This window comes from Amphibalanus amphitrite, unplaced genomic scaffold, assembly GCF_019059575.1.
Source record: "Amphibalanus amphitrite isolate SeventyFive unplaced genomic scaffold, NRLGWU_Aamphi_draft 000672F_arrow, whole genome shotgun sequence".
NCBI classification, from domain to species: domain Eukaryota; kingdom Metazoa; phylum Arthropoda; class Thecostraca; order Balanomorpha; family Balanidae; genus Amphibalanus; species Amphibalanus amphitrite.
The window spans coordinates 176,193-199,626 of NW_024882166.1; the positions used below are offsets into that span (position 1 = coordinate 176,193).

The following is a 23,434-nucleotide window of genomic DNA, read 5'->3' on the forward strand; positions in this document are numbered from 1 at the left end:
AAGTCCGATTGGTCTGATTTGAGCGTGGGACTGTTCGGGTGGAGTCACTCATGTCCAGCTCGACTAATTTCTTCATCCCTTAGCCGGATATGGCAGTCCTGACTGGCTCACTTACGTACTAAAGATCTGCCCGCTCAAGTTTGCTATTGCTTACAAATATTTGTCAAAGCTAAAAGCATTGATAGAAGAATAAAAAATCCAAAACCATAGGACGGAAAGCATTACAGAAGAGTCTTCTAAAAAGGCGGGCGGATATGTCAAATAGATCCAACTCGGATTAACACCTCACCTTGCAATTATGTAATAGGAGAGTGTAATTGTTGGGTGCAGATTCTCGCGGACAATACCGCTCTCTATCAATATCCTTACTCTGACGGGTAATGGGCGGTGCCATGAAGGCACTCTGACACTAAACGCAGCGAGAAGATTTTATCGAGCAGCTAACGATATTATTTCCAGCTATAAATCTTGTTTGCTAGAATGAAACTAGCGATTATTCTAGATTTAACGAGGAGTCTTCATAGAATAAGTCTTTGTCAAGCTTTTGATAAGAAACGATTTACGCACAGAGCAGTTTCAACAGTGCCGAGCTAGTAAACTGAGAGCTTCTCCTTCACACATATGCGCTTTGTCACAACCTTTTAATGGTTTTAAATCATGTATTTTCTCATAAATGACCGTATCCCGGTGATCGTTGACGTCGCTTAGGCCACCGACACCGGATCAGCCCCCCTGATACGCACATGGTCGATCTCTAAGCGGCACACCTGGGCCGGGGCGGGCCGTGGGTCGCAGCCGATGGAGTGATTGCACGTCTGCGCGCGATTATGAGCCGCCAGCGGGGCCGTTAACTACCCCACTATGATATACCGCCAGGCCATCAGCCGGCCGATGGCCCATAAAGACGCATCTCAGAGCGGTCAGCGTGGCCGATCCGTACACCGCTCATCTGCATGGATAAGGAGCTGCAGCGCGCGTAACTTTCTACGATCGCTTTCATAAGAACAATGCAATCTTGGTTCTGGAGCGACGGTAATCTTTTCGGAACTATGCACGCGTGCAGTGCATGGGCCTGTCATATGCAGTTCGGTGTGCAAATGTGCGTCGGAACGGTGCTGAGCGGAGGGAACACGTCACGGCAGGTGGCCAGCTCAGGCAACCGACACTATCGACACTAGCCACTCATTGTCTTCGGCTGCAATAATGGATGTTTCTGTCCAGAAAACGACTAACGAGGATGATTGTAAAAGTGAATGAATCCTTCATTGTGAGCGCCGGCAGTAGCAAGGCTAAAGCGTGGTCACAATGCAGTAATGTCCGCGATGCATCATGTGTGGGTGACGCATGCGTCATCCATGGACTTATATAAACGCCTTTGAAATCAGACTTCCTACCTTTTGTAACAAAAACAATGCTGATGATCACTGTTAAGCCCACTGGATGGGAGGGGCAAGAGGGTGCTGCAGTCATTGCATATCAGCTGGATAAGACGTGGGACGACCGCGTAAAAAAGATCCCTAATAATATAAAAGGGAAGTTTAACCCGCGCCCCGCTGGGCTATTCAGCCATACGCGCCCTGCTGGGGGTGGGGGGTGGGGGGGGGGGGGGGCAGATTCTGCCCCCCTGTCTAGTGTCTAACTTCCGAACCGATGGTCGTAGAAAGACGGGGAAAACGGCAATCGAAAGCTCTCAACAAGGCAGATCTTAAGAGCCCAAATTTTTTTGCTTAAGTAGGTCAGAGGTCAGGTCAAGGTCAGGTCAAGGGTACAAAATGCAAGTTTCTACAGTATCGGCTTTGCACCGTAGTTGCCGAAGAATGGACTGAGACTGATTGCCCAAAACGTGTTCTTAGACTACCAAGACAATATTCGTTGCATACACTGTCATTCAAAGGTCAAGGTCAAGGTCAGGCCAGGTCAGGTCAGGTCACAAAAAACAAAATATAGAAAAGGACATGTGCGACACATGTTTTATGGGTCATTTTACTCATAGAATTCAATAGGCACACTCAATAAGTGATACGGACCACCTCTGGATGAATTTCAGGTCGAGGTCAGGTCAAGGTCAGGTCAAGTGAGGTCAAATTTTGAAGTTGGTTGTTAAGGCCTAAAAAGGTGTCTATCTGATGCAGTTTTTCACGGCGAATCGAATGGTGCTATTTTTCTTCCCGCACGAGGTCCAGAACTTCCAAAAAAGTCATTTTTCAAAAATTTTGTTTGTCGTGACGTCATACAATTTTGAATAACTCCTACATTTTTGAACCGATTCTTCTAAAACTTGGTATGTAGGTGCACATAGACCACTTCTCTGACATATATTCCGGTTTTTTCGATACACTCAAATTTTGGATTTTATAATTATTTTCCAAAAAAGTCAGTTTTTTGAAGAAAAAAAAATTTGGGCCAAAATCCAAAATTTTCAAAAACCGAGATAGCCATTTGATAGACAAAGTAGAATCACGTGTAACCTTTTTGTTACGTCTTAATTTGTTCAAAAATGAATATGTTAGCGGCGTTTGAAATTTTGCCGTTTTTGAGGGGAAAATGGCGAACATGACGTCACTAAAACGTCAATTTTTCCAATTTTTTCAAACGGATTTCGCTCAAATTTTCAGGGAACGTGTCAAATTGATGTATAATAAGGTACTGAAAGTTTGACGTCGTTGGCGTAACGCGTTTAGAAGTTATTGGCGAAAAACGGGAGGGGGCAGATTCTGCCCCCCCCCCCCAGCGGGGCGCGGGTTAAACAACTGACTTTTTTCGTTTAGGGAAAATATTTAATTCAAATTACATAAAAACATGCATAAAATGTCTTCTTTGAGATTATAGGCTATGCTAAACACCAATCAACACTCATTTGATTCTGTGGCAGCATTCTGTGGCAAAAGGAAAGCCTTTGTTACCTCATCAGTTTTTCTCTATATGTTACGAATTACTGTGCAAGAATGGGGGGATGACCTTTTCACAATTTGACCTTCAATTGAAGCTAGATCTGTTGACACCTGTTTTATTTTCTGTACAGCAAAGGTATGCGATCTTTGATTTCATGCGCAAATGTTAACACCATTGCCGTCTCGACGAGGTCTCCCAAGCAATGTTGTTCGTCAAGTTTTCCTTATAGCAAATATTTCTGGAAAGTGGAAATGAATAACGCCTACATAATTGTTATCGAATTGCATAATTATCTATCAACCTTCATATTAAACATCAAGCATAAGATTACAGCCGTGCCAGTGAAGGTCACCGTTAAACAGTTCAATCCGTCCTGGATAGATATTCTCAATAACATCACTTTCACCCCTCTATCTCGCTCCAATCAAGCGGTAAACGACTCATGATCTCGAAAGACGTCATTTGACCTGGAACGATCCCTAGTGGGCCTAACAGGTGATAGATTTCGCATCATAAATCCATGCAAATCAATCAATACAATGCATCAAAGACCGTGTTCAATATTTTCGGTTAGCTTAGAAAAGCAAGGTTCGTCTGAGTCATCCGTCTGAGTTGCCCGTATGTAGTGGAAGAAACCAGTCGCTCCCATTTAAAAGAATACTGATAAGCTTTTCTCCTGCGGCTGCCCCCGCCCCTTATGTGGTGGCCAGCCTACGACCTCCGGCTTCCCTCTTCCCCAACAGAGTACCCTTGCCTGGCTTGAGTGCGGTTCCTATGCCCTTGGTAAGGCATCCTCTCCCCATCGGGATGCCCTTTGCCCTGTCACGGCACCCCTGCCCAGGCAGAACCTTTTGCCCCGGTACCTGACCCCCTGCCCCAGTAAATAACCCCTGCTCCACTGAGATACCCTCCGCCCCGGTGGCACGCGGCATGCAGCTGGAGGTGCGCCCGCCACCGCGGTACGGTACACCTCTGGTAGGGTACCCTCTGTGCCGGTGCACTCCCCCTGCCCCAGTAACCTACCCCTACCCCGGCGGCCCGCGGCCCGCTGCCGGAGGTGCGCCCGCCGCCGCGGCCGGCGAGCGTCTGATGACGTCTCCTCCACCGGCGGCTGCCACCTCCCGACCGAGCTCCGGCCGCCGCCACTTTCGGTTTCGGGCCGGCCCGCGTGACCACACCCACCGGCGCCGGCAACTAGGTTAAAACAGAAGCAGTAAGGACGAATTTCGTGGGCTTCGAACTGGAGCAACGGACCTTACGGCTGGGCGCGGTGGATAGAGTTCATTTGCTGTGAGAAACTGCGGCAAAAAGAGCTCTACAGAGTTGTCCAGTGAGAGTGGTGGGAGGGGCAGGGCAGGGGGGTCAGTAGTGGCAGCGCGCTCCGACGGCGGTGTAGAGCATCAGTTCGGTTCTGGGGGCACATCCGAAAGTAGTCGGCTGCTCGCTGCCGGCCCTGCCCAGTCTCGGCCCGCATTGCACCGGCACTCGGTCGGTCGGACACACTTGTCGCTCGGAGCGGCCCGCCGACGGACGCAGGTCACAGTGAGCCAGTGACCCGTGCTGGTGCTAGCGTGCTACAGACAGTCGCAGTCGCCACGTGCGCTGACTGATATTGGACACTGCTCGCTCGTCGGAGACTGCCGCGCATCACAGAAAGATAACCTTCTGTCAGAGGACTACAGGACCGGAGCGGCAGAGGACCACCAGACCAGAGGACCGGAGACACGTGGCACCGATCGGGACCATCTCTGCGAAACTCTGCACTCCGCCGACTCGTCTCGTCAGCCCGCAGGTATGAGCCGCTCCCTGGAGCTGTAATCCCTCAGATGGGGACGGGGTGAGGACGGATGACACGGGGATGACAGGAGACGCACGCGCACGCTCGTCCGACAGGAGATTAGCTCGGATTAGACGTGTTCATTGATTTTTGGTGTGCGATAACAGGATTGTGTCATCTGTCGCACGTGTCCAGACAAGCTGCAGCGTGTGTCGGCGTATGTCTCTGCATCGATGCTATTGCATTTTGTTTAGTACCTAAGCGGTCCATCAAGATACACCCAACCAAGCAATAACGATAATGCTATTTATAAAATGTCCTAACGAACGTAACACCACTCTAAGAGAGCAGTCGCGTTTTCAGCTTTTCATGAAAGAAGACTTTTTAACTTGAAATGTTTACTTGAACAGCTTTTTAATACCTGAATAATTGCAGACCATACCTTGCTATAATTATGATAGCTACAGTTTATATAAAAGGTGCTGAATTACCCCTTTTCGATTGTGGTGACATGGAGTGGCGATAAAATGTGAGCATCAATATAAAAACCATGCAATCTAAATAGAAGAACGAATTCCATGTTTTTAGACCTTACACTAAGTGAGCTTGACCATGAAAGCAGAGCATCGTCATGGCAATTACTGAGGCTATCGAGCATAAGATAGCATGCCATCGTAAACAGCACATCAAAGCACACTCACAGCTCTTATTTCCATTTTTGTAAGGTATTCTGAAGACCTAATTAAATTTCCCCCTGCACGCTTGATTGCGTCCACATTACGGCCATATCAATAACAAAATTACATGCCTGATGGTGAAATGTTTCATATGTAAATCGATATCAATAGATATTTGCAAATCAATTATCTATGGATGGTGTAAAAAAGAGTTAAATTGAATAACATAATGCTCAGTTGCCTTCTAACTGAAGAAAACAGCGCATAAAACTTGCAAAATAAAGGGTGTTGATATTCGATGAATTCAAACAAGCATAAAGCGAGGCATCATTGAAAATTATGGGAAGCGAAAAGCAAACCAATAGTGAAATAATACATGCATAAGTTAAAAAACTTGACAACATTACTCCTGGCTGGAAGTGAAAAACATGCAAATTTAAGCAATAGGAGGATGGTGAATATTACAACTAATCGGTTAAACGCAATATTCTCGCTGTTTATATATCATCGTAGATCATCGTGTACCTGTACACCATCGATGATGTCCACGATGATGTACTTACATCATCGTATACACGCTACCTACACACTACACAGTGCATTTGGAAACATCGCAAAACAACGTGCAAAGCTCTCATATGCTCTGATGGTGTTGTACAAGTTAATGTCAATTATTTGAGCATAAGGGCATGTTGTATATACACCAGTTCCAACATCTGCTAGTACAACAATGCCACATGCATAAATAAATGCACATACACCGGACAATGTCACCACCCTAATATAAATGAATAGCTGCGAAATCGAGAGCAACCAATATCATTACCGTTTTATCCTCGAGAATACTAATTCTTAATTTACCAATCACCAGTAAAAGCAAAAGTATAAGTAAAAGTGAATGACAAGAGGGCTAGTAAATGACATGAACTAAAATCACAAAGTTTGAAATATTGCTTGACAATACTCTGTTTTACAACGCTTGTAGCTTATCCAAATGTCGTGAAAATGTAAACACGTGTAGAAATGTACAGATCCGTAATGCAAACTCAGTCAATAAGACCACTGATTTGTGGCCAGTATGTATATGCTCATTGTTCATTGCACAGCTCCAGCAAACCTCAGGCGGTATAATTCGAGAACCTTCTCGGAAATCCGATATCAGCAAAGAGGACAGTTGCTCCAGCTTATCCGAATGAGGAAAAACAGAATCTGCGCGACTTCTCTGCAGCTCCGAGATGAGGTTGGTTTTCCTTCCTCATGGTTAGTCCAGCACGACAAAATGGCGCGACGGGGCCGATTTTTCAGCCGGATCCCAGATTTCGCAAAGCGCGTGATTTTCATCTCCCGCGACCAGGCAAAACGAAAGGTGAACGGCTTTAGCCGGGTCCGCTCAGCTTCTCGTGAGATATTTTTTCGCATAGTTCATCTGCAATGAGGACAAACTGCAGAGCCGGCCGATTTTCCTCATCTTTGTTCGCAGCGTCGCGTCGTGGGAAGGGATGAAATCAGAGCTCTCGCTGGCCGCACGGTCGACATCAGGCCGGCTCATGAGTGCACGGAGCGGGGATCGGGAGCACGGTCCGCGGAGCAGGAAAATTGGCCGCGGCCCGCGGGAACTGACCCCGGCCCGTCACCTCTGCCGGGTGGCTGCAGCCATCTGTCTGGCGCAATGAGGAAACCGATCACCCGGCTCACTGCGGCCCGTTTTCACAACGCCTCTCCGGAGCCTGCAAAATTCTCCGCCGCGCATGATGCAGTTAATACACCTGAAGCGCAGGCGGAGCTGCAGAGGCGCGCTGTCCGCGCCCCAGAAAGTCAGCCCGTGTCGAGAGCTGCAGTCGACTCTTGTGGCATTTCGTGAGGCCAACGCTGACCATCTCGTGAGCGATCCGACGCCTCTGACCGTGAGTCTGACCCTGGGGCGGCGCTGAGCGCGCTACTGACACGGCCACGGCGGCTCGGATCGCCACAAACACCTCTGCTCGTGCCGCGCGCGGCGGCCGGCCCGCTGGCGTGCTGGGCCTAATTACCGGGTCAGCGCCGGTAACCAGAGCGGGTGGACGTGTTTACCAGCCGGGACGAATCGCCGCGAATGTCGGCCCCAGGTCGGTCCCCGCCCGCGCCACTGCTAATGACGGGGAATGAGGGAGTGGCGGCCGCCTCCTACCGTTCAGCATCGCGCAGATCCGCCCACAGCCCGGTCCCCACCACCTGCCGCGGCTCCCAGGTCGTCCGAGCATGCACGATAGTCCATAAAACTGTCCGTTTTCTATCACTAGAAAGTAAATAGTTATTATTAAAACAAATTAGCCAACCATCTAAAATCTACCGCGACATCTGGTCGTCACAGGGCGCGTTTGATTTGCGCTCGATGGAAAAGCCGCACGGGCCGCCTCCTTTCTGCGTTCACCTTCCACGCCATTCGCCACGGCCGACGGTGGCTCTGTGGCCGTGAGCGCGCTGCCATACTCGACTGGCTCCTTTTGTTGGCAAAACTCATGTCCTGTCGGTGGGCGTAAACGCGCATCTAACCATCGTGGGGAATTTTCTCCACCGTGGAGGCACCAAAGACAGACAAGGCCAGCGCGGCCCTCCCGGCCGTCAACGCTTCACGACCAGTTACGCGCCGCCGCGCGCAGCGTTGCATGGACCTTGATCTAAATTCTCGCAGCCACCGACGAGTGACTTTTGTGGCATTTCATGCACTTCTGATTTCACTTTCTTCGCGTCTTCAATGGTCCGTGAGAGCGCTGACGTTGCACGCGAATTGCATGTCGTTGCGCCACGCCCGGGCCGCCGGCGGCGACTCGGTTCTGCCCGGAGGCGGTCCTGGAGCCGCAGGCCACCGCAGACGGCAGAAGCGTGCGAACGTCACCAGTGGCGTCCCACGCGTCCGCTGCTTCCGGGCGCGGCTGGCCGCGCAGTTCGCACGGCGTCCTAAGCCATCCGTGCCATCATCGTCCGAGGCTTTTAGCGGCGCCGGGCGAGGCTGCACCGCCGCCGGGCAGCTGATGTCATTGAGAGCACCATCCGGCGGCGCCGGGGCGGGCAGAGTCCGGCCCAGCCGGGGCGGGGCGCGCCGAGCAGCCGGGCAGGGCGTCACGAATAACAGCCGCTCCGCCGGGTGCCACGGCCGCTGCCGAGGTCTAGGTCAGCGCTGCTCATTTATCACCAGATCCGTTCAACATGAGGTACTGACATGTCCGGTGTATGTCAGCCTAGCCTAGCCCGGCCCGTCGTGGAAACGCCTTCATCACAGACGGAAGGCCGTCAGAGCGCGACAAGTCCCCGTTACGAGCCGCCTCTGCCTTAAAGAGATTTCTCCATCCCTTGAGCACAGTTTCGTCTCGTGTAGAACAGGCCGTCTCCGATAGTTCATCTGGCGTAAGTCGCCTCCGGTCCGGCCGAAAACAATTAGTCCGGCTCATGAAGAAACCATCCGGTGAGCCTCCGTCGGATGAGAGTTGCCTAATTCGATCCTAAATCAGATGGACGGTGGCGGCACAGGCCAGAGACGTTCCGGCGCGCGGCGTCTTCCGAATGGGATAATGGCCGGTGCGGCGGTCATCTGGGCCCATCCGGAGCGGTTGATTGCCGTCATCTCCGCGCGGGGGAGTGGGGCGGTCGTCATCTCAGCACCGTGCGCCGGAAGCTGGATCCGAGCCGGCCCCACTGTGGTGCAACTCAATCAGGCTGTAGTGGCGACGGCGGCCACGACGGCTGAGGTCGGGGCGAACAGCCTGGACTGACAGCTGCTGCAGTGTACCGGCGAGTGTCAGAGGGGAGGGGAGAGAGAGGGCCATCTCGGAGCGAACGGTCGATGACGCGACGGTCCGAGATGTAATCCAACCATGTAACCGGGTCGTCACTATCAGCGCGGCGACAATTTCGGCCGGAGAGAGAGAGTGGTCCATGAGACAAGGCCGGTGTCGCGCTGTCGGGCAGAGGGAGAGAGCGACCTCCGACAGAGCGGCGGGGAGTGGCGCGACGGTGACAAGGCCGGCGCACCGTGTCGCCGCGCCGACGGACTTCTCACGTCTGCGCCGCGCCGTCGATTGAGCGTGACATGTCGCCGATGGCCAGGAGTTCCAGCCGTGACATGTCGCTCCAGCCAGGAGTTCCAGCCGTGACCTGCCGCTCAAGCCCCGGGTCCAGCCCTAACCTACCGCCGCTGACCGAGGGCTCCGCTCGCCTCCAGCAGTCGCCCCACCCTCCGGACGATTAATTAGAGCACTGACCGATTGGAGAGCGGGTCACCGCTGCTAGTGCACCGCTGGGGTCACCGCCCTCCACCGCCCACCGCCCACCGGGGCCGACCGGTCGGGTCATGTGTTGACACCCTGCAGAGCTCAACGTCACTGAGCAAGACGGGTCAACTAGGCGTAAGTACAACTGGGCGTCCCGATTGGGTGTTCGACCGGGCAGGAATCTGGCCGACTGCCGACCCGACCGGAGACCTATTGGGGCAACAGGTGCCGCTCGGGCCTGCCGACTAACAAAGGCGGGTGACAGTGTTCTCACACGTACAGTTCATAGTTAGTCAATTTGGCCGGGATGGCGGCCAGTGGTGACAAGTGACGAGAGAGAGACAGAGAGCGAGAGAGAGAGAGAGAGTGACAGGGAGAGAGGCGCTTGGGGCTCGGAGAGAGACTGGTCAGCTCGACCGATCTCGCCGGGAAGATGGACCGTAGGATGTGTCTGTCACGCGCCAGGACACACGCCAACGCGGAACTCTCTCAGACCATCACGCATTTTCTCATAGACACTGGTACCGTATCAGCTTCCGTGAGAGACAGTTTCAGCAGCGGCGTCAGCAACATTCTGTTCCGACGCCTTGCATAGACACTTAATCTTGGTTATAGCCCTTTCGATCTTCCCTCCGTCTCCATCCCGTCTCCGCCCCGTCTCCATCTCGTCTCCCTGTTGTCTCTGTCCAGTGTCCACCCCATTCCCGTCCCGTCTCCGTCCCGTCTCTGTCCCGTCTCCGTCCCGTCTCCGTCCCGTCTCCGTCCCGTCTCCGTCCCGTCTCCGTCCCGTCTCCGTCCCGTCTCCGTCCCGTCTGTGTCCCGCTCCGTTCCGTCTCCATCCCGTCTCCGTCCCGCTCCAGTGCCGCTCGTGATGGAAAGGCTATGCTATCCGTCGCTCTTCCACCGTCCCCCGTCCCAGTCCCATGACCGGCGGGTGTGGCCGGACCGACCCTGCCCGTTCCGTCGCTCTACGTCGCTCTCCCGTGCTCTCCGTGCCGTCCCGTCGTCTGGCCACCGCCCGGGGCACACTATCACTCTCGCTACGGTCATCCGCCGTCCGGCGACCCGGTCGCCTCCCTAATTGGCGACCATCCCCCTCGGTCAGAATGCGGTCGACTTTAATCGAATTAGACGCAGTGTGGCGCGCCGCTACGTTGCTCAACGAGGCCCGGGCACGCACGGCGCTCGCCCGGCTGGCTGAAGCTCGATGACAGATGGAACAGGCACGCTGTTGTGACAAGCGCTTGTTGGACGCGTCCGCTGATGCGCGCTGGATGTGAATTTAATAAGAAGATGAACCTGTCGGCGGCAATTGTGGGGACCGGTGGGTGACATCGAATTAGTCGTGGTCGCTGGGAGCGAACAATGCCGGTCCGGTGGCCGGTGTGTGTGTCGGTTTGTGTGTGTGTGCGGTCGGTCGGTCGCCGCCGCTGATGGGACAGTGATTTATGGCCTGTCGTCGGCGGACGCCGCACTGTCTGGGTGGCCGCCCCGCGAGCCACTCGCGGCCGCACGGGTCCTGTCAGTGATACATGGATCCCGCTGCGCGCAGGAATGTGGAACGGACGGGTCAGGCGGCGCTGGAACATACCGGCGACGCGTCTCTGACACTGGAGTTGAGGAGTCGGTCAGCTGCAGACCGCAGCGTAACGTTTTCCTCCAGCTGGGGAGCCTTTTACCTTCCGTAGTAGATTCCTCATTGAAGTGGAATCCTCATTCCTAGACCGGTTAGCCGAGTTTTATGCACCGTTTTGCGTAATTGTTGAGTGATAGCGAAAGCTGCCGCTTCCTCCTGTACCATTTTCCCCAGGTAGGCATTTCATTCAAAGTGGCTAAATGCAAGTCATTCTGCAATAAGATGCTCAGAGGAAAACAGCTTGCAGTTGATGTTCGTGGAATGACAAGCTGTCACTCATCACAAAATAAATATCGTAAAACAGGAACGTGCACAAGGAGTATGCATAAATACACTTTAAAAAGAGAACTTCCATTGCCACTCCTGAAAACGAAATTAATTCGGTGTGTAGGGGTCAGGACCTCACCCGTGATATTTAAAGACAATCGGTTTATGTCCGTGCGACATATCGTTCTTTTAGTTCCATTACGCGTAATTCATTCAGTGGCAAACCCCCATTGCACTCCGTATCATAACCGTTCTCCATCATCACCAAAAATTAGCATCATCTAAAGCCTTATCAACTGATGTTCCTCAACAAGCCCAATATAGCTATTTCACAAAACTCTTTCATTTAACCCTCGTTTTCCCTTTCTTTGGCGTCAAACGACCTCAACCATCCGCTCACCAATAAACAAACGAGCTGCTTCCTCGGGTTTCCGCTGTGGGCGGCGCCTGGCGGCCGGGAGCGGCGGCGGCGGCTCTGAAGGCTGACCCGGTGACACGTGCCGGTTGACCTCTGACCGCAGAGGCGCGCAGACCGCCCCGCCCCCTGCCCCCGCCCCGCCACCGGCCGGAGCGGTGCGCTATGCTGCCGAGCCACACGGTGGGTGCTGCCCTCCAGTGGCCGGTCGGAGCATCTGCCTGAGAGCTGAGAGTGGCCGCCCCTGAGAGTTGAGACCTCACGGGAATATGGATATAAGTTTGGGAGAGCTGACTACAGAGGATGGTGTTTAGATGCATAGTTCAATGGTAAAGCAGGAAAAGATAATGAAAAAATGAAAATGTCATATTGATCTTGACCCAAATTGATTATTAACTAGATGAGTTGACAGGTCTACCAAAAATGACAAAATGACAGCCGACTGAACCGACCCAACAAGCATGTCGCCTATGAAGCCGGTCGTTATCTGATCGATCACAACATGCTCCATCAGAGCTCACGGGCGACTGAGTTCGCTATCCTTCATTCGACAACTGATTGATTGTGACCCGCCCTCTCCCTCGAATGAAGACGGGCAGACTAATAAGCCAATCGTCCACTGACACGCCGTCATGTATAACGTAACCGACGTCCGCACCGTCACCTCGTATCATCAATTCTCCGGGGCTATCATCAAAGCATCGTTTACGGCATTCTCGCAGGCTGGGAACCGTGCGCGGTCTAAATAACGGGTTAATTCAGTCGTACCCTATAATCCGTCCTGTCGCCGGCGGCGGTTTCAACCACTGCCGACCGCTGTAGCAGGGTTCGATGTTTACGGTGCGGCGAGGAAAGCTGAACGGAGTCGGCTCCCGTCGAGCGATGCCTTACAAAGGGCGTTGGTCCGTGAAACACGCCGTGGCCGACGGAGTCGTCGCGCCGCCAGTGAAAGTACCACGGGCCATCGCGATCGCCGATCGGCCAACTTTTCGGACGGCCGGGTCGCCGCGACGCGTTTCGTGCGCGCGCGGCTGGTCACCGTCTCGGCTGGCGGCTCCGACACCGGCGGTGCCGAAACGCCCGTCCCATGCACCACTGGTGCCGAAAGGCGCAGGCCGCCGCTGCTCCTCGGCGCCTCACGGCACGAGCCGAGGCCGGGAGAAGTGTCCACAGTGTGACCGCTCACTCCATGTTCCCACTCTGCGCCGTTTGTTCCGCGATGACGGCGGCTCGCCGCTGCTCTGGCCAGAGCCGCCTCTCCACCCGGCTGCAGAAGAGCTATGCAACGCGGCGACCGGCTACGCAACGGCGCCCTCAAGCATGAACACGACACCATCAGCCACGGCGCTTGCCCGTTTTAATTGCCGCGGGACGGCATTTTCATGTGAGAGTGCCATTATGTGTGGGCTGGCGCGGTCGGGATCCACTGGTGCGGTGAGGGCTGGGACGGGCGACGCGGGCGGCTCACCATTCCAGCCGAGAGGTGAAACATTTCACACAGGGGAGGGAAGGGGATGGAGTGAGCGGCTGGTGGTGCTGCCGGGTCAGTGGGCCGCTCCGCCGCCTCGGCCGCTCCCGCCACTGCTGCGCCGACCGCCAAAGAAAGAGCTGATTCAAAGATAGCATTAGATGGTACAGAAAGGCCCGTGCTCCGCTTCACGCCCGATGAAAAGATTGAGTGCCGCTGATACGGCTCTCAAGGCTCGGTTGTTCCGGCACATGAACATATGCAAATGCAGGGCGCGCTCAGTGCCGGCCTTCTGCCGTTACAGCCTTGGAGTGAGTAGGTAATCGAACATGATATGGCAGCTGTGCTCACTTTCACACGTGCCTCAGGGACGGGTGACGGACACAAAACTGTCACACAGTTCATCCGTCCGCCCATCGCGTCCATAGCGACAGTGTAACCATCATAAATGATCGTCTTATTCATGATCCAGGAGTCTATTAGCGTTCTCGGCATTCTCTGTCGCACTCGGGCCTCTCAGAGGGTATGGCTATAGCCTGAGGTCTGATTCGACACCTGTCAGTCAGCAGTAGCACAACATTACCGGCTGACAGCCTCCCGTCATCGGACCTCATCCCATCACCTCCACCTCTAACCAAAGCTGACGTCCGCGCCTTGTCCACTAACCACCACTAACTACTAACTAGAGCTGACGTTGGCCGGGGTCGCTAGTAGTTACCTAACCTGCTGCCCGCGGCGGCGTCAGAAGACAGCCCGATTACACCTCTGTGGACAATCAGCGGCGGCATAGTAGGCGGCTTCTGAGGGCGTCAACGATGGCTCTGGTGACGGGCGGTGATGGGAAAATTGGTCGGGACGGCTGACAGAGACGTCAGGACTGGCCCTCTGCAGAGATGAGGGGACGAAAATAGAGTGCAGCCCCGCAAGTGATGGGTGAAGAACAGTGAACGTTTTGAAATCAGTCAAAATTGTGAGAGTGTAGGTCTTCCTAACGAGAGACTGATAGTGACATTCCCATTGTGAGGACCTATCTCGTTCACAGAATCCTCCCGGCGCTGTTAAATCCTCTCAGGTCCGGAGCTGTCCATCGGCTTTCTCCTGCTCTCCACCCGCTCGGTTCGTTCCTCAGCTGTGTAATCAGGCCGCCCCGGGCCGGCCAGACCGGACGATGAGCTCATTATCAGTCGCCAGAGAAGGCCCGGACTCCGGAGCCTCCCGGTCACCGGCATGGCCGCGCCTGATTCAGTCTGCCTGCCCGCCTCTGTGCCGAGGCAGAGTCGTGTCCGACAGACCCACGCGGCTGGAAAAGCCGGAACACAGCACGATGGGTACAAGTCGGGACCGATTGGCAGCTTATACCATTGCGAAGCTGTTCGAACGGCTGGGAGAAACGGCCCGTCAGGTCAGAGGTGAGCCCGCGTGAGGCAGTTAAACAGAGACCGTGATCACCACGATCGGCCCAGCTCTGTTTCGACCGACCCGTGCCGAGCGACCCGTGCCGACCTCCGGGGTGCGGCTCGGTGTTTCGCTGTCCCGGGTCGCACCCCACTGCTCGACCCTCCCGTGGGAGAGGCGTCCGTCTGCGCTGGGAACCGACCGCCTCCCGGCCGCAGTGCGTGTTACAGATTCAGCGGCGCTCGGGATAACGCGATAGCGTGCGGTGAACAAGTGTCACTTCCGTCTGATTTGGCACTCTGCAGGACGGGTGAGGACGGACGACGGCGTGCGTCTCACGCCACCGACAACACGACAGGCCCGGACTGAGAGACAGAGAGAGGAAGGAAACCAGTCCACAGCGCGCGACGAACACGCCCGTTCACGGCGAGACACTTCCGCCGTCACCCTGATGAGCACCAGATAGCTGTCCGCCCCCAGCTCTGTGGGCGGAGTTCGCACGATAGAGGCTCTTCAGAGCGGACTCGCAGCCAATTGGGCAGACAAAGAGCGCTCGACACAGATGACTCGCAATAAGCAGATCTTTCCGCTGCTTGTCATTATCACATCGTGAACTGGCCACGGCAACGGTCTGATAGATTGCACATATCTTGGCACCTGCTTTACATGAAATCAACTTAAAAGAGATATTGCAGCTTTCCATCTTATCGTCCCGACTCCGATCCATCTCAGCTCGACGCCCTGAGCTGTCGTCTCTCGTCTCTAAATGCTCTCAATCGTGATCTATCATCCTGTCTCTCGGCATCCTCCGGCAGTCTGTTCCCACCCGTCAGCTCCCGTCTCGTCCCGTCTGATGGCCGTTCCACCGCGCCGGTACGGCCGCGGCCGGCACGCCGGCGCCGATTGAGCTGTGATGGATGGCCGCCAGTCGTGCGCGGCCGCTCGTACCCGGCTGATGACGCCCGTGACGGTGGCCCGATGACGCCCTGGGCGGCCGGCCGACCTCTGACCCGCGGACCAAGCCGCTAAGGCGCCGCTCGCGTGACGGCGGCTGCCGGAGACTCCGGCACATTATGAGCGCCGCGGCGACGGCTGTGGGACCGCGCTGGGACAGCGCTAGGGCTCTGAGACAGACTGAGAGGGCCGCCGGGCCTGCAGGGGCCCTGCAGGGACCGTGGGGGCCCCGGTGACCATCGGTCGGCCGTCGAGCCACCGCAGACTAGCAAAATTACCGCCATTAGCGCGGCTCAGATTCAAGGCTTTTCACAGCAGAACTGGAGCGGTTCAGTTCGCACAGAACCACGGCTGCCCTTCGTCGACGCCCATACAAACGCGCTGCCATGACCGGGCCGTGTTGCAAATGTTGCAACATGCTGCCGTGTCGGCGGCGGCGGATCATCGGGGGCGTGGCTGCTCGCGGTCCGCGATGCTATCGATACCAACGGCTCCACGACTGCAAATTAGCGGCCTGTTCGCCGGGCAATTCCGTTTCCGGCAGTCGTCGGTCCGTGACGCGTCACAATACGGCATGAGCATGTTGCAGAACGGTGGCGTCGGTGACCGGCCGGGCTGACCGCCGAGCAGCAACGGCAGCGACACGAACGTCCTGGCCAGCGCACGCGACGGCCGCTGGGACGCTCGTTTGTGCGCTTTGTGCTTTATGTGTGTTCTGCACGGCCGGCTGCGGACAGTGGGAGACATGAATCAGACATGTCCGCCGGCGGGGGCGCTGCAATAGGATGCAACGTGCAAGCGAATGCAGCGCTGCGGGCGCAGCGAGACCTCTCGCCAGCCCTGCGCGCGGTCCGAGCGGTGTCTGAAGCCGTCGGTCGGCCGGAGATCCACCAATAACGAGCCGACAGTTACGTCCGAGCTGCGCGAAATATAGACGCCGCGGACGGGACGACCACCCTGCTGCTCGAACCGTATCACTGCCGAGCAGACGTGGAGCGGTCCGATTTACCGGCGTTATTAGCGCTAAAGAGCTCTCAGGGCCGGCCAGTAAAGCACCCAGCGCAGTATCGGGCCCACACGATACGCAAATTGCGATGAACTAGGCCACTGCACAGTGCAGCACCCGTTGCGAAACAGGGCCGCGTGCATTCGCAGGACCGATGCGAATGCAGCACGGTACACCGCTCGGCGATAATGCGGCCATCCTTAGATCTTCAGCCTGCTGTTGCTTTATAACACTCTCACAATGAAAGCCACTTCGGTGAAATAACATTCCTTGATATCATATTACATCTCATCAGGGTCAAATCATTCCAAAGCACTTGTTTAACTTCACTCCGGTACAATGTATTGTTCATCAAACAAAACGATACATGTGTAGACCCGGCCGTTCGCATTCAAATGATATCTCGAGCAGCTGTTGGATGTGCATTCGTGCCATCAAAACACATTAAGCGGCAGTCGTAAAACCAGCACACGGCGTACAGGATACACCGCGACGCGCTATGAACGTGGCCCGACGGCCAGGCTGTGACAAAACCGGATCATTGCGCGACTCCGGGAGAGGAGTCGCTCCGCCCGCGGCGCCGCTCCGGTTTCGTCAAACAGTCCATCGCTCTCTCGTCATTACCGCCGACATTCTTATAGTGGCGCGGTAGCCGGGTCCGCTTCATTAGTGCCCCGCTAAGGGCCGATCTCCCGTACTACTGACAAATCGAGCGGAGTCTTACAAGGACACGTGTGCGGCGCACCATTGTTTCCGGCGCTGACGGTCCATGGTCGGCGATGTGTTCTGGTCGAGTTTCCAGGGCCGATACGAGTCTTTAATGACTCAGCGTCCGTCTGCGGCTGTCAGCCATCAGTTCTAGACGTTCCCAGTGCGAGGTCGAGCTGCCGGGCCTGCACTAAATACACCCGCCCACGGGCGGTGGTCGTCGGCGGCGGCGCGGGGTGCGGCACCTCACCGGGCGGGGGCGGCGGTAGGGCCCAGGGGTGGCCGTCCCGCCGCCGCAGACCGGGGTGCGCCGAGAGGGCGAGGGCGCGCCGACCGGCGCACGGCAGCCGAACCGCGGCCGTCATTACTCGTTCTCTGTCGGCACTCGGTAATGAATCGGACGCACCGCGGCGGCGCGCCCGCTGCCCCGAATAGCAGCGCTGCGCCGCCGCGCCGCTATGACTGGGTAATGACCGCGGCATCGATTACTTCTGAGGCGGCTCGTTTGAAGCGGGCCCTGCGCGCTGCCAGTCATCGCCGCTCGCCTCGCCGCGCTCCGGACCGCGAGCGGCTCATGGAGCGGCCAGCCGAGAGAAGCGGAGCGGCGCCCGTGTCTGGGAGCGCCTCCACCCCGGCGGACAGGCGGAGACAGCGGGAGACCCTGTACGGCAGACCGCTCCACCCTCCGGCCACCGAGCGTGGGTCGATCTACAACCGGAGCGCGCCGGCCGGCCGGAGACAGCTACACATGTCCGAGTTTCTACAGGCCACCGGGCGGACCTGACCCGACCACCAGCGAGATGCCCTTTCTGGGGTGTTTGTTTTGCTATCTCTCTCCCTCTCTTTAGGTCATGAGTCATAAAGCCACGCCCCCGGGGGACAGGGGGGAGTGGCGAGGCCGGTGCTGCTCCGTTCTTCATCGCACTTTGTTGGAGCACGAGCACGCAGCCATGTATGATGCATAGCGGCAGTCCGTTGCGAAAGGCCGCCGTATCTGCGGCGATAATCGGCGCGGTGTCGGCGGCGGTGGCGCGGGCGCGGCGGTGGCGGCGCGCGCGGGGGTGTGTCAGGGGGCGGGTGGCCTGGTAAGGTACCGACCAGCGGAGATTCAGAGATGCTGCCGGGATGTCACGGCCACCGGCCGAGTGCTGGCGACTCCAGTGACCTCGGTGGGCGGGATAGTGGAGCATACGTGACAATCTCTGTAGCAGAGAAACAAATTACTGAACTGCACTACCTGAGCTTTACACGGTCGGTAGTCACATCCAGTGATTCAATAATTCAGGTTTTCCAGCGACCCGCCAGTCGACTCACAGTGAATCATCTCCTTAACGAGTTGATGAAGTGCGAACTACCCTCTGCGTGTCGATTACGTGTCGATCGTCAGGTGTTGCAGATATGAGCTGCGCGCCAGGCACGCCACGGCCAGAGCACCGTCTCCGACCCACTCTGGCCGCTGCTCACCGCCGAGAAACATCTTCATTACGGGTGATTTACCGGCGCGTATTTCAGCGTCTATGACGCCCGCGGGCGGCGCCGATCGGGCTGCTCTGATGCACCCGCGCCGCTCGCCGATCGAGACCGGCCGGAGCCTCCGATCTGATCCAGGAGAGCCGGCGGGCGGCGGCGCTGGAGCCGGCTCTCTCAGACAGGCGATAAGGTGCCAGGTCTGCGGAGGCCCCGTCGGAGCCGCTGTGACCTGCCTCTGACCCGACTGGGGCCCTCCCGCTCGGCCGCTGCCCCGGGCGCTCGGCGCTCTCTGGTGGTCCCGGGACGGCCCCCGGACGAGCCGTGCTTTACGAGAAATGGCCCATGGGTGGGGTAACGAGCCGGCGAGCAGCGATAAGATGCTGCAGATTGCACCCGGCCATGAATGGAGCGAAACGAGACGAGTTTCGACACCGAGAGCGCTCTTCACGACCGCGTGGATGAGGAGGGCTGGTGCAGGGTCGGTACAGGAGGGAGACGGACGGAATGCGGCCAGCCGCACCGCCGACGGCTGCAAAGGGCGGGCAGATGGCGACTGAAGGTGGGCTGCAGATGAGAAATGAGTCGGCTGAGTGAGCTCATGAGCTATCGCAGGGAACAATTTAAAATGCGTCACTTGAAAGTAACAGGAGAGTATGGGACGCAGATTCCCAACTCAGGGATAAGTGCCTAGCAAATTTGGACTGGCAACCCAGGTGCTGACGAGTTCATCTCGCCTCCGTGCGAGTGCAGTACCTTCTCGGCGGCCTCACATACGTCCGTCGATCATGAAGCCCCTCGGGGCCTGCCGGCCGGTCGGCGGCCGGCGGCTATCGCTGCGATCAGGGCTGGTAACGGGCCGTGTGAGCTGCAGCGCCGCCGTGGCGTACCCGCCCCCGGCAGCCGTGCCATTACCGGCCGGAGATATTTCGTGGCCCGCCGCCGGGCCGGGGTCCGTCCGGCAGCGGACCGGCCGCTGTCACCGTCCGTTCTGCTGAGACGGCGCGAGGCCGATTTGTCAGACTTGCATCGCGGGGGCTCCGCCAATGTCAGCGCGGCCGTTCCGAATGTCAGTTGATGTTTTAATCCCGGCGAATGAGACTGTCTGAGGGTCTCCATGGGGGCTAATGCACGGCAGTGACATAACTACCGTCTTATCGGATCGTCTGGGGATGGATGCCGACAGGGGACCTCACACGACATCGCGGCACAGTCCCGCTGTGGAGTCTGCCCAAGTCTGACCACCAGTACAGAGCCACCACCACTTGACCCGACCCGACCCGACCCGACCTGACCCGACCCGACCCTCAGCCAGTCCGGCGACGTGGGCGATCCGGGGCGATACTCCGCCTCCCGGCCGTCGCCGCACGCCGGCGATAGCCGATCGGCGGGCGCACGCCGCGCCGGCTGATGGCCCGTGGGCCGCTCCAAGGCGCACGTTTTGCGGGCGCCATCCGCCAGTGCACGGCGTGCAGCGGCAGATGAGCATATCTGGAGCAGTGGCAGTGCGGTGCGGACATGGGCTGTGGTGCGGCACGGGGTGCGCAGTGGTGGTATGCGGGTGAGGAGGACGGCTGAGACGAGCGGAACAGAGCACTGAAAACAATTTAACACAAGGCCGGCGAGTAAATCGGTGTTTCACGGGTACCCCTATCCGCAACCATTTTTAACCACCCTCCCAGGAGTAGGGCTAGGTCCCATTGCGGTGTAGTCGTACTTGCTCTGCGCGGATATAACCGCTGTCAGCGAACATGTCCGCTGAGAGCAGGGACGACTACACTGCAATCGGACCTTACTGTACTCTTGGGAGGGTGGTTAAAAATGGTTGCGGATAGGGGTACCCGCGAAACACCGGTTTACTCGCCGGCCTTGGGTTAAATTGTTTTCAGTGAGGGTCAGTGAGGTGGTGGACCAGTGTGTGTGTGTAATGTGAGCAAGAGATGAGCTGTGATTTATTGACAATTTCCCGTTGACAAACCACTGCCGAGGGTACTATTTAATTAAAGTTGCATCAACTGCATACAAACTTTTTCGTGTGAATTCTTGTCTAGACGATCTTCTATCCATTCTCCCACTGACTCCAAATCTCCTCTCGCCACATTCTTTCTACTACTCCCCGTCTCCAAACGCTTCGGTGACCACACGGGGCGCCCACCAGGGCCACTCCCTGATGTTTGTCGCCGCCTGGCGTGGGAGGGAGTCACAATACCCTCCACCGTCCCAGCACGCAGCCCTTGACTGGTTTACGGCGGGTGGACCGGCGCAGTAGAGAGCGCTCATGAATACCTCATCACGACACTCCTGGCGCGCGCGGCGGCGGCGGCGCGGTCACCGTAGTGTCACCACAGTGTCACCCCGGTGTCACCTCGTGTCACCACATGGCCGGGTGGTCGCCGAGGGGTCGGAGGTCAGCTCTTTATCACACTGATAAGACGGCAGCGGCCGCAGCGGGAGCGGTGTTAAGGGCACAATGGAGCGTAACTGAGCCGACTGGCTTGATGTCACGCAAGATTAAAACTGATTCGATCGCTTCGTAGCATCAAACACCCAATGAGGGGAGAAATGAGGGTCTCTGTTTGGTGGTGATGACTGTAGATGTTTTCGCTGTGTGGGATATCGTTTTGATTCACGTCATGTCTAGAATCTCGCTGAGTCCGTCTCACACCAAATCTAACGACCCTCTCCGTCTGTTTCAGGACCTGAGTGACACCCGTCTCGCCCGGCGCTCGATGTTCGTCCGGCCTGCCCACTCGCTCGTCAGCCCGCCGTCCGTCCACCGCACCGCCAGTCTCGAGATGCGCGAGAAGGCGCACAGTCCGCGCAAGCTGGAGCTCTCGCTGCGCACCGACCTGCTGGCCGCCGGCGCGCTGACGCCCTACGACCTCAGTGGCACGGGCAGCGAGACGACGCTGTCGCCGCCGGAGCGCGCCGCAGCCTCCGGCGACCAGGAGGTGCCACTCGACCTCTCCGTGAAGGCGGCGAGGCTGCACACGGAGGATGAGAACCGGAACCTGGTGCCCGTGTCGCCGGGCGCGGTGGCCGCCCTGGACCCGGCAGATGTGGCCGGAGCAGTCACAAAGCTGCAGTATGGATCCAGACTGTATACTGGCAGTGAGGCTGAGCTGGCGGGACAGCTTTACAGCCCCGCTCTCATGGACATCTACGGCAAGAGCAAGCTGTATGCCTCCCCTCTGTTGGCCACCGCGCCCAGCTACCCGTTCATTCTGCCGGGGACGTTTGAGATGATCCGTTCCCAGCTGGATCATATCCATCTTAGGCGCACTCCTGGCGTGCCCCTGCCTGGAGTCATCAAGAACAAGGACAGGTACTCGTGCAAGTTTTGCGGCAAGAACTTCCCCCGCTCGGCCAACCTGACGCGCCACCTGCGCACGCATACTGGCGAGCAGCCGTACAAGTGCAAATACTGCGAACGCTCGTTCAGCATCTCGTCCAACCTGCAGCGGCACATCCGCAACATCCACAACAAGGAGAAGCCGTTCCGGTGTCCGCTGTGTGACCGCTGTTTCGGCCAGCAGACCAACCTGGACCGGCATCTGCGGAAACACGAGTCGGACGGGCCGACCATCCTGGACGGCGGGTTCCGACCCGCGGTCTCACAGAGGTCGGTCTCTGCCTCCGGCTCTCCCGCCTCCGAGGACTCGGCCGCCGAGATCGACGTCGAAGAGGTGGACGAGGCAGAGGCCGCCTCCTCTCCGGAACATATGGACACCAAGCCGGCATTGGAAGCCGAGGATAACTGAGCGGCTGTCGTATATTTGCCGGAGGTCTCCGGCAGGTTGAAGTGATCTAAGGCGAGGTGACCTGGGTGAATGAAACTCGGGTGACCCGAGGTGACTCCCGGTGACCTGAGGTGGCATGACCTGCCTCGCAGTCATCGTGTCACCATGGTCAGACCCGGAGTCCGGACAGCTCAGCTCGGAGATATCTCCGGGTCCGGCGAGGTCACGCGAGGTCCCGTAGTGTGGGATCCTCCGCTCCTCGCCTCCTCGCCAGCGCTTTCCGCGAAGACACACCAAGCTTTAACGAGACGAGCAAACACTGCGCGCCGGGCTGGGGCCCAGGACAATCGAGTACCTGACGCACAAACTGTGTGGTGTTCAGTCTTCCAGCGAGACCGCGCTGGCTGCCATGACACGAGGCTACCGCTCCAGTACAAAGTAGCGCCCCTCCGGCGGTGACCGGCCGCTGCGATCCGGTTGCCCTGCTATCTGCGTACCTGTAGGGATGCAGAGTGCGCCGCTGCCGACGCTGTGACGGAGAAGAGGCGTGACAGGCGCGCGGGGAAGGACGGTAGGGTGTCCACGGGATGGGGTATGAGGGACGCACCGCCGTGCGGTTTGTGTATGTTTATGTATGGTGGTGCGAGCGAGTTTACCGAGGGTCGAGGTTGATGAGGTGGTCTCACTGTGCTTGCGCTGCTTTCGACACAAGAAAATACCGGATTATACCAGATGGATGCCGTACTGTCAAGTGCTGAATCAGATCGCTAGCCGCGCTCAGCAGA

At 57.0% G+C, this 23,434-nt stretch overlaps 1 protein-coding gene across 1 annotated transcript; it reads left to right on the forward strand.

Annotated features, from left to right (window-relative positions):
• Positions 1-4,294: 4,294 nt before the first annotated feature.
• Positions 4,295-23,434, forward strand: LOC122364370 (transcription factor hamlet-like). The gene is made up of 2 exons (XM_043334677.1): positions 4,295-4,684; positions 21,606-23,434. The coding sequence occupies exon 2, from the start codon at positions 21,639-21,641 to the stop codon at positions 22,668-22,670; it is 1,032 nt and encodes a 343-aa protein (XP_043190612.1). The 5' UTR covers positions 4,295-4,684; positions 21,606-21,638; the 3' UTR covers positions 22,671-23,434.